The sequence below is a fragment of the Spermophilus citellus genome (assembly GCF_964194105.1).
Source record: "Spermophilus citellus genome assembly, chromosome: 5".
Classification (NCBI taxonomy): domain Eukaryota; kingdom Metazoa; phylum Chordata; class Mammalia; order Rodentia; family Sciuridae; genus Spermophilus; species Spermophilus citellus.
This window is the reverse complement of record NC_138186.1, coordinates 143,705,384-143,718,670: the sequence shown is the minus strand read 5'-3', so window position 1 is coordinate 143,718,670 and position 13,287 is coordinate 143,705,384. Positions and strand designations below refer to the sequence as shown.

The following is a 13,287-nucleotide window of genomic DNA, read 5'->3' as shown; positions in this document are numbered from 1 at the left end:
ACTAAGAGACTGGTTGTTCAATTGCAACAAAGGCTCAGCTGGTTTTATGGGTGCCCTAGACTAGGATGCACCTTGTATCAGGGGAAAGTGTTTATACTCCTACGTTGACCTGGCTGACCCCAGAAGGGATGTGATCTTGGGCACAATTAATCTGTTGTTGAAGCAAGTCCTGGAAAGGAACTCAGTTGAGAGCTATCAGTTGGCAACACTCCCAGCAGCTATAGGAATGAGTTCTTCAGGCCTAGATCTGAATGTGTGGGTGGTGCTCTGTGTCATTACAGTGTATATTGAAAATACTTCTTGTAACTCTCCTATAGCTGAGTGTCAGTTGTGTAGTACAAGATGATGACCTTGGCTTTCTGTTAGAGTGTTTAATCCCTTGAAACTTAGTGTAATCATCAATGGGGTTAGGTGGGTGTGCCATTTTTCTGTGTATTTTCCATTTTTCTCATATGCTATTTCTTCCTCTTTTCCTGACTTCATTTATATCAGTCATTTCTTTATGTTTTTATTTTAATTGACTTAATGGCTTTTTATTATATTTATTGATATTTTTCTTATTAATATTTAATGACAGGAGTTATATTATGTACCCTAAACTTACTATTTATCCAAGTTTAATATAATACTTAAAGCCAAATGGAGAAACCTTAGAAAATACAACTTCATTCACTTGACCATCTTTTGTGTTGTTATCATTTATTTTACTTCTATAGAATATTATAAATCTCACAATATAGTGTCATATTTTTGCTTCAAAAATAGAAGCATATTTTTGCTTCAAAAAGCTGTCTTTAATTATTTAAGAGGAGCATAGAAGATAATCTTTGACATTTACCTGCATTCTTACATTTATGTTACTCTTCATTCCCTCCTGCACATCTGAGATTTCATTTGGTTTCTTTCTTTCAGCTGAAATCACACCATAGTATTTCTTTTCCTTTTTAATTCAGGTCATAGATGAAAAAAATTATTCTCAATTTTTGTTTATCTGTGCTTCCTTTCTTTCATAAAAGCATGTTTGGCTTCTTTGGACCACTGAGCAATATTTTTTTTCTAGCTTCCTTTTTAGAAGAGGGTTATCATTTTTAAGAATCCTAGTTTTGGGCTGGGGATGTGGCTCAAGCAGTAGCGCACTCGCCTGGCATGCGTACAGCCTGGGTTTGATCCTCAGCACCAATACGAACAAAGATGTTGTGTCCACCAAAAACTAACAAATAAATATTTTTAAAAAATTCAATCTCCCTCTCTCTCTCTCTCTCTCTCTCTCTCTCTCTCTCTCTTTCTCTCTCTCTCTCTCTCTCATCTCTCTCTCTCTTTCTCTCTTAAAAAAAAAAGAATCCCAGTTTTATTTAGGGTCTCAATTCTAGCACATTCTCTGAAACAAACATATATCAAAGTCTTCTGTTCCTGGATGGATATTAGAAGTGTTACAACTCCAGCTCTCAGGCCTTTGGCTCATTTTTCAGCCACCTAGGTCAACGAGGTCAGCTAGAAGCTTCTGTTCTGGTTTTGAGTTCTCAGTTTATTTCTGGTTACTGAATTCTTCCTCAATGGTGACAGGGTATGCCAAATTATGGGAATTGACTGTTTTCACTGTTTCTTCATATTTATATCAGAGGTGAACAATTTAGGAAGGTAGATGTTCATATCAACTGCTAAGATGAAAGAGTCTGCTTTTTTTCTTCATAATGTGGAATACTTCTAGGATTACAAATAACAATCAAATTATGAGAACTAAATCACTGTGGAAGCTTTTCTTATTCATTTATTTATTTTTAATAGACTGTATATTCACCTGGTTAACAAAGAGGTTTCAGCTATTGGCTTTATTTATTGTGAGATCACACATGTACTAAATGGAATCATGTATATAATTTAGTAAAAAATAATTTTTGAAGTTTCAACTTTTGCTCTGTTGCTTCCTGCTCCAACAGGTCTATGGAAATGCAGGACCTAGCAAGTCCTCATACTCTTGTTGGACCTAGTGATACTGCTGGTAGCTCCAAACTGGATAAATCCAATCTCAGCAGCACATCAGTCACAACGAATGGAACTGGAGGTAAGTGTATCACCCCAGAGATACCCAGAATCATATCTCATTGTTTGCTTTAATTTTACATTAGGATTCTGCTAATAAATGATTATCTTATTATCAGTATCAGTTCAGCATTATATCCTAGGAATATAGAGTTAGTATATCATTTATCATTCTGTTGATTTTCTTGAAATATATGTTCTTCCTCCATAGTGGAAACATTCAGAGAGAACAGATAGTCCTGAGCAACATTTTGAGGGCCTACAGAAGGTTTTATTTTTGTGTTTTCACTTATTCCTTATAAATATTTCAAATAATTTAAAAGTTTTTATCAAAAGATTTGAACTCTGTTAGTACAAATACACACACATACACACGCACACACACACACACACACACACACACACACCACTTATGCCACTTTTGCGTTTTATTTTGATTTAAAAGAGATTACCCAAACTTTTTCATAGAGAATGTTTTTTTTTCTTAAAAATGATCTTGGAAATACAAAAATATGCATATCTGCTGTATTTTCTTTTCAAAGAGAATAATACCATAATACTTAGCACTTCTTCAAAAAAGGATTGTATTTTTACAATTTCCTTGTTTATAGTGTTTATTTGTATTTTTTTCTAGATACTTTCTCATTTCATTAGGGCATAATTATTCCACAACAATAGCTAGTCTGTCTAAAATCCTGTTTTTTTAAATATAATTTTTTTATAGAATGCATTCAACTTGTCAGAACATATGATCCAATTCTTGTACTAGCATATATATATATATATATATATATATATATATATATAGACTATATACATACATACACTCTCATAAATATGATATAAGTTGCATTTCAATTATTCACAACCATTTTAAAATCTTGTAAATCTAGTCTCATCAATAAAGTAAAATTTATATGAATTTTGGTTTAGTTTGTAAACTATTCTTATAATCAGATATCAGCATTTGCCACATCATATTTTCTTTTAAATTTTGAATAAATATCTATAAAATTGCTACACTTCTTCCCATTTAATATAACTGTGCAGTCTAAACTGTTCTTTGTCAAGTTGTGTGCATTGCAACTTACCTGTACTTAATAATGTTTTATACCAAACCCTTTGTAGATTAACATTCTCCTTGTTTATAGTGTTTATTTGTCTCTAAACATGCATCTGTAATTTCAGCTAATTAATTATGGGATTGCAAATATATAAGAATATTTAGCGATGACTAGAGTACGAACATTTACATTTAAACTTGAAATAGGATACTGATAAGATTGAAAAATCCTCTGAAATCAGACTTTGAAGTTCACAAATCGTCCTGTACATATATTTACTGAACTAAAACAGATCTGGGTACACTAAAGTGCAGAAGTCATACAGTGCAGTGCTAATTTGGCTAAAGGTCAGAAACCAGCACAGACATTGAAGATTACTCATGTACACTGAGCAGGCGTTCAGACAATGAACTCTTATACTGTTCCTGTTCTCAGGGGACAACATGACTGTTTTAAATACAGCAGACTGGTTACTGAGTTGCAACACCCCCTCTTCTGCAACAAGTATGGGAGACGATGGTACACTGCATGCGTTTGGGTGTGTGGATTTGCCCCTCTGGTTTGCAGTTCGTTGCTCTTTCTGTGTTTGCCCCTCTTCTCGGGGTTCAGTATGTAAAAAGGAGAAAAGTGAACAAGCCTTTAGTTGTTTATGGTAACAGTGGGCTGTGGTTTTCTTATCAACTGATGCTCTAATCTTACATTCTAAAGAATGTAAGAATGTAAGATTAAATGTAAAGAATGTCAGTGGGGTTTTTTTTCCTGATATTTTTCATAATTTGGCACGAAAAGGTACATACGTGGACTACACGTGGTTTTTCTAATGACTAAAAAATTTATTATGCGGTTAATTTGACCCAGCGACAGGCATGTTGATCAGAGCAAGTTGAAGGAGTAAACATATATAAAAATTTAGTTACCTAATAACCCATAGATTTTTAGGATTTAAATTAAATTCTTTACATGGCAAAAAGATAGTAGCTAGTTTTCAGAATTTGATAAATATTTCAAAGTCAATAGTCAATATCATATTACTTTCAAAAGTTTCAGTGATGAAACTATATGTTTTAAATTTTTTTAAATATTGTTTAGTTTTCAGTGGATCTTTATTTTATTTATTTATATGTGGTGCTGAGAATCAAACTCAGTGTCTCACACGTGCTAGGCAAGCCCTCTGCTACTGAGCCACAACCCCAGCCCCTATATGTTTAAAATTATAATAGTCTCTTGAAATGTCTTGATCTATAGATATTTATATTCATACACACACAAATTTTTCCCCATATCAAATATTAATATACTACCAAAATGTAAATATTTAAACCATCACAATACTGCAGAAACACTCATTTTAGGCTTAAAAAAAGAGCTAACATTTATTGGAAAGATGCATTAAAAGCAAGTACTTAAAATAGGCACAGTTTGGCTGGCCTTTCTCTCAGATCAAATTAAAACATCACCACCATATAAATATCACTCCACTATGTGCATTGTTTATATTTTTATGGTTTTAGTTTCAAATATTTCTCATTTTCACATTTGGAATACACTTTTCATACTTAAAAATATGTTGCCAGGATTCAGCTTTTCTTAATTCTAATGCAGAAGTCCCTTTTGGAAAAGATCAAGATAGTAAATGTGTCTGGCTTTATAGAACACACAGTCTCTGTTTCAGCTCTCAGCTCTGCATTGAAGTGCAAAGGTAGCTACAAGCAGGGTAAAAATGAATGGCCATGGCCATGTTCCAATAGACTTTTATTTATAGACCACCAAATTTTAAAAATTTAAATTTCATATAATTTTCTTGTGTTATGATATATTCTCATTTTGCCAGTTTTTTATCTTATTTTTTTTTTGGTGGGGGGATACTACAGATTGAACCCAGGGGTGCCTAACCCTGAGCCTATCAGCAGCCCTTTTTTCATATTTTATTTAGAGACAGGATCTCACTGAGTTGCTCAAGGCCTTACTAAGCTGCTGAGGCTGGCTTTGAACTCACAATCCTCTTGCCTCAGCCTCCCAAGCTGCCAGAATTATAGGCATGCACCACTGTGCTCAGCTCACTTTGCTAATTTTTTAGACAAGCATATGTTAAAAAAAAAATTATAGCTCACTGACTGTTCTGAAATAGTGTTAATGTATTACAATAATGTATATGTCCAACAATATTTAGGAATTTTCATCTCACCTCAAGAGAAACATTTTCCTAAGTGTAAACCATCAAGTTTTCTCGATTCTTAGGGTAAATGTTATGTCTTATATGGCCACGTGGAAGGAAAAGGACTTATGTGTCAGGAGCACCATGGATCTAGATGTTAGCACTACTCTTACTGCCTGTGTCACCTTGAACAAGTTAGTTAACCTCTTTGAGCATGAGTTTTTTCCTCTAAAAAAAGGAAGTCTATAACATATAATGGCAAAGCATTTTGTAATTAGATAATGTATACAAATTGCTTGGCAATAAATACTGCTACATCTTTCTTTCTATAATTAATTATATAATGAATAAGCAAGTTTTTTAAGGAAAATAAAAATTTGCATTGTATTTAAAGAACTTTCAATATTTGGTCAGATAAACATTTTTGTTGAATAAAGAAATTTGTAAAATGGGCCAAAAAGGCAAACTTTTAACAAAGTGTTATATGTACTTCAGTTATTGGGATATAGTCTTAATGGCATACTGACACTGGAAATTTTAAGGAATTTTATTGAATTTTTAATGGCAAGTGTTATGTTACACACCACACATTGGTTATATAATCTCTTCCACAGAGAATAAACTGTTTTACTTTTTTAATTCAAAGTTTTATTGTTGGAGTTAATCACTTTGTAAAATTATCCCAATAAAAAGTATAAGCTAAATAAATGTAATGGCTTTTCAAGACCTTTCCATTAACTTTGAGAATAATTTTAATTCTGTAGTTTTAATACCTATAAATAGCATCACCTTAAGATCCTACATTGGTGTTTCCTAAATACATTGCGTTATTTCTTAAAGTAATTTAAGATGTTTTATCACTTTAGTCCTAACTTCATCATTATATCTGCAGATTTATATGGGAACTAAGATTTTTCCCTTTTAAAATGAACGCAATCATACCTTAGCAAACAAATGACTGGCCAGGCTTTGTGGGCCACACAAATTAGGCCATGGTGTTGTTGCACGATAGCAGCCATAGAGTGACTTAGCTACAACTGACACATGACAATAATCATATGATCTGGATTTAGTCTATAAATACTAATTATTTTAAACAGTAAAAAAATGGAAAATCTGATTACACATATATGTTTTTATATATAATATATGTATATTATATATGTGTATTTATATGTATTTTTTAACTATTTGACTATGTGAAAAGCACCCAAATTGCAGTTAGTCAGGGTGGGATCTGACAAGGCAAGAATTTCTTTTACTTTTTTTTTATACCTTGGTTTTAAGTATTTATTTACTTTTTATGTGGTGCTGAGGATTGAACCCAATGACTCATGTGTATAAGACAAGCACGCTACCACTGAGCCACAACTGTAGCCCCAAGAATTTCTTAATGTGACAATTCTGTACAAAGTGCTGTGGCTGTGTAAAGTTGTTTTATCCTAAATTTCATGAACCATCTACTCACTTCTTTTGAGCATGGAGAAGAATAAAGCCTCAGAACTCTCCAAAGTAGGACATGAAAATCTGATTTCTGCTTTTGAAATCAAAGCATTTGTTGTGTGGGTTTTAATTTTGTTGAAAGTGTGGTCCTTTTCTCCTATACAAGGTTTTTGCTTCTATTTTATAGTATGTAGTGATTTTTAATAGTGACCTGAAAAGTGAGTAGAAAGACCTGTTTAAACTCTATATTAATTTGAGACAAACAAGATATAGTTGTATATTTTACTGAATATACACTGAATTAGGATTTTTTTGCAAGTTTTAGAAGAGACATTAAAAAAAGCTAGATTTGTTTTATTAATGAACATGTTTCTAACACTGCCTTGCACATATTTAATTTTAAAAAGTTTTCAGCCACTAGGAAAAAATATAGTATATCTAATTTAAACTGCAGAAATAAAAGAAAATAAGATACAGTTCAAATATTTTTGGAACCTTAGGGAAAATGATTTCTGTTTTTCAAGCTTTATAATTATTACATAATGTATACTTTGTAACTATTATCTTTTTATGGATATCAATATAACCCTCCTTTTTACTCTAATATCTGTTTAATCACTCAATATTAGTAAAAGTACTGATTTCACTTCTCCGAGTTTTCTATTGTTAAGAGATTCTAATTATTTGTTATTACCCAATATTACACCCTTTCTTTTAAAAAAATAAAAGAAAAATATCTGTACATTTCATTTGGAGCTCAAGAGATATGTGTTAATGTCCACTTAATGTGGAAATGATGTTTACCTGTACAGTGCAACTTATTTCTATCCCCTGTTATCTTCTGTACTATAATTACCTGTGTAGGAAAAATAATTTTACATCAGTGTCTGTCATTTTCCTCCACATGTTAGCATCTATTCTTTGACTTTTACCTTAAAATCCCTCCACTTTTGTATCCTGGACACATCTTGATATTTGTGCATCTGCATGTACTTGCTAGGGATGCTTCTTCTCAGTAAAATGGACCACCTCTTTCTATCTTTTTTCCATGTCCTGGAGATTGAACTCAAGGGCACTCAACCAATGAGCCACATCCCCAGCCCTATTTTATTTTGTACTTTATTTAGAGACAGGGTCTCACTGAGTTGCTTGGTGCCTGGCTTTCGCTGAGGCTGACTTTGAACTCAGGATCCTCCTTCCTCAGCCTCCCAACCTTCTAGGATTACAGGTGTGCATCACGTCACACGGCTCCTTTGTCTACCTTTAAGTAAATACAGACCTTTATAATTTTAATGAAAGATGTTACCAATATTAAGAATGAAATAAAAAGATCTCACCTTCTTCTTTGTCCTTGTATGATAGTTTTTCTGAAGGCTTTTGACCACCTGAAGTTTTCAAATTGAGGAGATTTATAATCACAGTCAATACTGAATTTTTAAATCAAGTCTCAAAGATGCAATCCAAGGTAATAAAATGAATCTTGGGGTCTGATTCCTAGACAAGTTTCATCAGACTCACCTCATATTCTGCTTCATTTCCTAATGAACAAGTGAAGTAGGTTATCATTGGGAATATAATAAATCTATTTTACAGGCACTGTTTATAGGTACAGACATGTGTAAATAGGAACTTAGCCACAATTAGTTTGGAAGTCTAAGAAACTCTCGTGGTAGTTTTTCTGTCAGCTTTCGACTATGTCATAAATGTCAGAAGGAAAATGTGGACATTATACCACAGAGGGTAACCTTTACATCTATCTGGATTATTCTCTGGATTGTCTCTATACAGATGAAAGGAATTCTTGAGTAGTTGGTACTTCCTAAAAGGCAAATGGTTTAGTGATTGGATTCTGCAAATGTACCACCTGATCTCAAATTCTAGTTCTTACCAGCAGTGTGATTGTGGACATGTTATTTAATCTTTGTGTGTCTCAATTTCCTCATCTGAAGAATGAAGATACTAATATTGTCTGTTGACTGTTGTAGAGAGTAAATAAATTAATTCTTGTAAAGCACAGGAAAAGCCCCTGGAATGTATCAAGCATCTTTTAATTGTGTGCTCTTATTATCTACTTTTTTTTCCTTGTTGTCTTTTAAAATATGTCATGAGGAAGAAATAAAAAATGCAAGTTAGTAGCCTATTTCAGTACTTTGCAGCTTTCAATTTAAAAAAGGCATTCCTAGAATGTAACCATATTCTTATAATGCTCTAAGTCTTCATGGAGAGCCACTCTCAGGAACATAAATAAGCAAGTTATTTTTCAGGCTTGAAGATAGTTCTGGTAGAAATATTATTATTAAAATTGAATTTCTTAATTCAGATCTTATTCTAAATTCCCAAATTCAGATCATTTCTTCTGTGATGGAACTGACACAGATTCCTTAGTCACCTGAATTTTAGTTTCTTTGTGTATGAAATGGATAAAGTGATATGTAACTATCTGGTTGTTTTAAGGCTTAGCTAAATGTACATGGTCTAGCATATAGTAAGCTCTCATTAATAATTTTATATTAATTAGAAATTTTATAGTGGTAAGCACAATTGCTAATTAGGTATAATGTAATGTGAACAACTGCAAATTACTATTGAAATGTACTAATCACTCATTCATTGGTTATCATTATGCAAATAATAAGACTCTACTCATTATTGCTATTTAAAGTTAGGTCAACCTCCAATTTTCCTTTGGTTAGGATAAGTAATCCATTTTTTACTTCCTCTTTCCAAACTGAACAATTCACCTCTGACTCTACCAGCAAATTATCATGTCATTTTTCGAACATGAATACTAAGTTAACTCAGAGCTCACTGAGGATCTGTTTAAGTCTGTTCTCGTGGAAAGCACATAATCATTTCTGCATGTTGTTTCATCAATCAATTGCTTTTCTAACACAGTAACATTGCTGACACGGGTGTAATGTTGGTAGGTACTGTGTGACCCTGCTATTCTCTTTTGGCCTACTTAGTCATGGTTGGCTGGTCTGCAGCTTTCTTTATAGTTTACTGCTTGCTTCTAAGTTATATAACTGCACCATTCGATTTATGACCAGGAAACATAAGAAGTGACAAGTAGAAAATAAGTTTGTTTATTCCCTTACTGCTGTGATATATGTAGTAAAGCTTTGCAACCAAGGGAAAATATGGTGTGACCAAATGGGGAGAGGCTTTATCACTGCCCCACGTGCTGTGTCTCATAATGGCAATAATGTGTGCCAGGCTACATTGCTGCCACAGAGGATTTTGCCCAAATACACCATCTCAAAGTAGAAATAACATATTACAACAGTTTTCCAGAGATAGGCTTGCTGCTGTCAAAGTCACCTCTTCTCTGCTTAGCTCTATAACACATTAAAAATTGTTACAGCATTAATTAAAAAAAAAAAAACCAACACTTGAAGACTCCTTGTCTTTTTCAGTCTGGAAAATTTATTGTCTCATCTGTCACCCATCAATGAATAGGCTCATGGTTTCTGGATTTGTATATGCCTCCATTGTACTCTAATGCAATTTTTGTTTTTTTAAATATCTCCTTGAGAAGAATAAAATATCAACTAGTAAATCCCTCTGTTATGATTTGAATTAAATGTGCTGGTGACTGACTGGATTCTTCTGTCTGTTGACTCTATCAGAGTGTGCTTAAGTGAATTAAAAATGCAAATATATGTACTGCTGTTTCACTTTTGAAGGTTGACTGCCTTTAAAAGTCAGGCTCTGAGAACCAGCTTAGCCAGAGGATTCTAGAATAAATCCTCCATAAATGCATGCCCACTTAGAAGCTAAATTAACAAAACTCTTCTCGTCAACTTCTCAAAGTTTTCTCTTGCATGCCCATGATAGCTAGCGAGATCAGTCGTAGAACAGTCAGGGTCTTTGATATACATTTAGAAGTAAAACTCACATGTACTTATTCTTCTACGTAGTGTCTCTTCTTGCAGTCAAAACAGAGCCCTTGAACAGCAGTGAAACCACAAGCACGACTGGAGATGGAGCGCTTGACACTTTTACTGGGTCAGGTAAAGCCTTTAGTTCGTGTGTCCTTCTGTCCACACCAGGGTCCATGCACAGCCTCCTCCTTGCGGATAGCAATGTGAACATCAGAGCTATTAGAACTTGAATCTTTATGAAGTTAGCAACAAATCCACTTTTGAGATTCATCCTAAAACTATGTATTTTTACCAATTATAGTAGGAATCATTTTGCCAGCTTTTCAGTTGACAGTGAAGCGATCCCATGACTTTCTCATTAGAGATAAGCAGAGCTGGCTTCCTTCATCATGATTTTATGCAGTGCTTAATTAATTTAATAATTAGGTCACAACAGCCGACTTTGTTCCTTCAACTCACCCACTTAAATTACATTAAAAACTGCCTTCTATCCCCCATCCTAGATGTAAAACTATCCATTTGATTCCTTCTAAATAACCTTGCTTCCTCTCTGGGTTTAAAAAAGCCCTCCTGTGCAAGCAGCTGAGTGATAAGTATTAAAGGTTAATGGGCTTCGGGGGACACATGCTGGTTGCATTAGAGCCCAGACTCAGGGAGCAATCCTGGGCTTCAAAGAGAACAACCTTGTGTCTTTAAACATCAATCCCTTTTAAATAGAAATATCTGATAACTCCCAGCTGGACACAAAGGGTGTGAAATAAGTTGATTTAGTAAAAGATTTTTTTTTAATTACAGTATTGACTTGGTAAATTTTTTTCTTTTTTAATTACAGTATTTTGGTTAGCTTATTTTCTGGCAAAAGGATTAAAACAAACAAATAAACAACAACAAAAAAAAAAACCTTAGAAGGAATGTGTACATCAGAAAGATGAAAATTAAACCTAGAAGAGCAGTTATGGCAATTAAATCTCGGTTCCATTGTCTGCTTTAATGTATTTTACATTTATTCGTGTTCTTATGTGCAAGGATTTTAGGTGGGTATGCCCTAAGTAAAAAGAGTTGAGATATGTGTTTGAGTATAATGTCATCATAGCACGTTTAATTTTTATGGATGGGGATGACCCAGTTTTATTAGTTCACACGGGTTGGAAGTAGTTGTCATATATTGACATAAATATTAGTACTCCAAACAGAAATAATGTATAGTAGATAAACTTTGCATAGAAACTCATTTATGCTAATTCTCATCATTTTGCCTGCTTCCTAGGAGATAGACACTGACTTACTTTGTGATTCTGTATTGCTCATTTACTTTAGCTCTTATAAACATTTTGCAAAGTAAATGTATATAATGCATTTTTAAGAAAAGGAGTTATTAAGTGATTGCTATCGTACTTCAAGGGCATACAAGTACCTGGAAAGTTGAATGACAGAACTATACAATGATAGTTCCAGAAGGAGTATCAGAGCTCTCTGATTCATTTTTCAGACGAGAATACCAAGGTGCACAGAGAAGTCAAAGGTAGTTATGGCCCCATGATCAAAGCATTATAACTGGTACAAATGAGGCTAGAACTGGGTAGTACATGGGTCCTTTCAATAGTCCTCCATTGGAAAATATAAAGACACACAAAGAAACATGTGTAAACAATCATTCTGTTCAAAATATACTCATATTTTCTTTAAACATATTTTCCCAGTTTTCTTTTCAAACTTTTCTAGGGCTATGCAGTCTAACAAAATAACCATTTGCCACATGTAACTATTTAAATTTAAATTAAGTAAAATGTGATAAGATAAAAATTTTGTTTTTTATCACACCAGCCACACTTCAAATGTTTAATGGATGTCTGTAGCTAGTGGCTACCATATTGGATAACTCAAATATAGAGCATGTTCAACACCATGGGAAGTTCCTTCTCAATAGTGATCCAGGATAAGGGTTCTCAATGGCAGTACTATTAAAATTGGGGGCTAATTCTTTATTGTGAGGGATCTATGCTGTGCATGGTAAGATGCTCAGCAGCATCCACACATATGCTCCAAATGCTAGTAGCACCATCAGTTATAACACCAAAAAAATAACTCCAGACATTTAACATTCTCCTGGCATATAAATTCCTCCCCGCTTCACATTTAGAATCACTGACCTAACGTATCCTAAGAGTAAGAGTAAAACCCTAAAATCATTTGACACGATCCTCTGGAAAACTAATAGACATTAAAATTTTTAAATTAATTTTCAGGATATTTTGAAGACTAGCAGTTCTGTTTTTTTTTTTTGTTTGTTTGTTTGTTTGTTTGCAGAAATGGTGAAATATACTGAGTTGAGTGCTTTGGGGTCAATTAAAAGACAATGAGGGATAAAGAGAAGATCTTCCCTATTTGTATAGGGTGTCCCATACGTTTTTCTGGAGATCAGGCTGCCTTGGCAGGAACAGTCTTTATTCTGAACAACTAATCACAATTCACTTGAATCCATTTTTGTTGTTGTTTTCTATCATCTGCAAATTTATGAGCATAAAATATATAAATTTTAATAAAGAAGCTTATATTCTCCATCTTGTTCTTTAAATGGCCTCTTAGTTTTCTAAGCCAAAAGTTGTGTTTTTTATTTAGAAATTGAAAATATAGACATTAGTGTGAAATTTCAATTTAACTGACAATTTATTTGTTGTGGGTACATTATTCTAATGATATC

General features: G+C 33.4%; 1 protein-coding gene across 14 annotated transcripts in view; it reads left to right on the top strand.

Moving 5' to 3' along the window:
- EYA4 (EYA transcriptional coactivator and phosphatase 4) overlaps nucleotides 1-13,287 on the top strand; it is a 273,585-nt gene that overhangs the window by 202,100 nt on the left and 58,198 nt on the right. For 7 of the 14 annotated variants that reach the window (XM_081296072.1, XM_081296069.1, XM_081296070.1 and 4 more), the window contains 3 exons: nucleotides 1,938-2,062; nucleotides 3,540-3,608; nucleotides 10,623-10,715. In XM_081296072.1, coding sequence (XP_081152198.1) covers nucleotides 1,938-2,062; nucleotides 3,540-3,608; nucleotides 10,623-10,715 — 287 coding nt within the window. The remainder of the gene's footprint in view (nucleotides 1-1,937; nucleotides 2,063-3,539; nucleotides 3,609-10,622; nucleotides 10,716-13,287) is intronic. The other 7 variants (XM_081296063.1, XM_081296061.1, XM_081296060.1 and 4 more) reach the window with 2 other exon arrangements.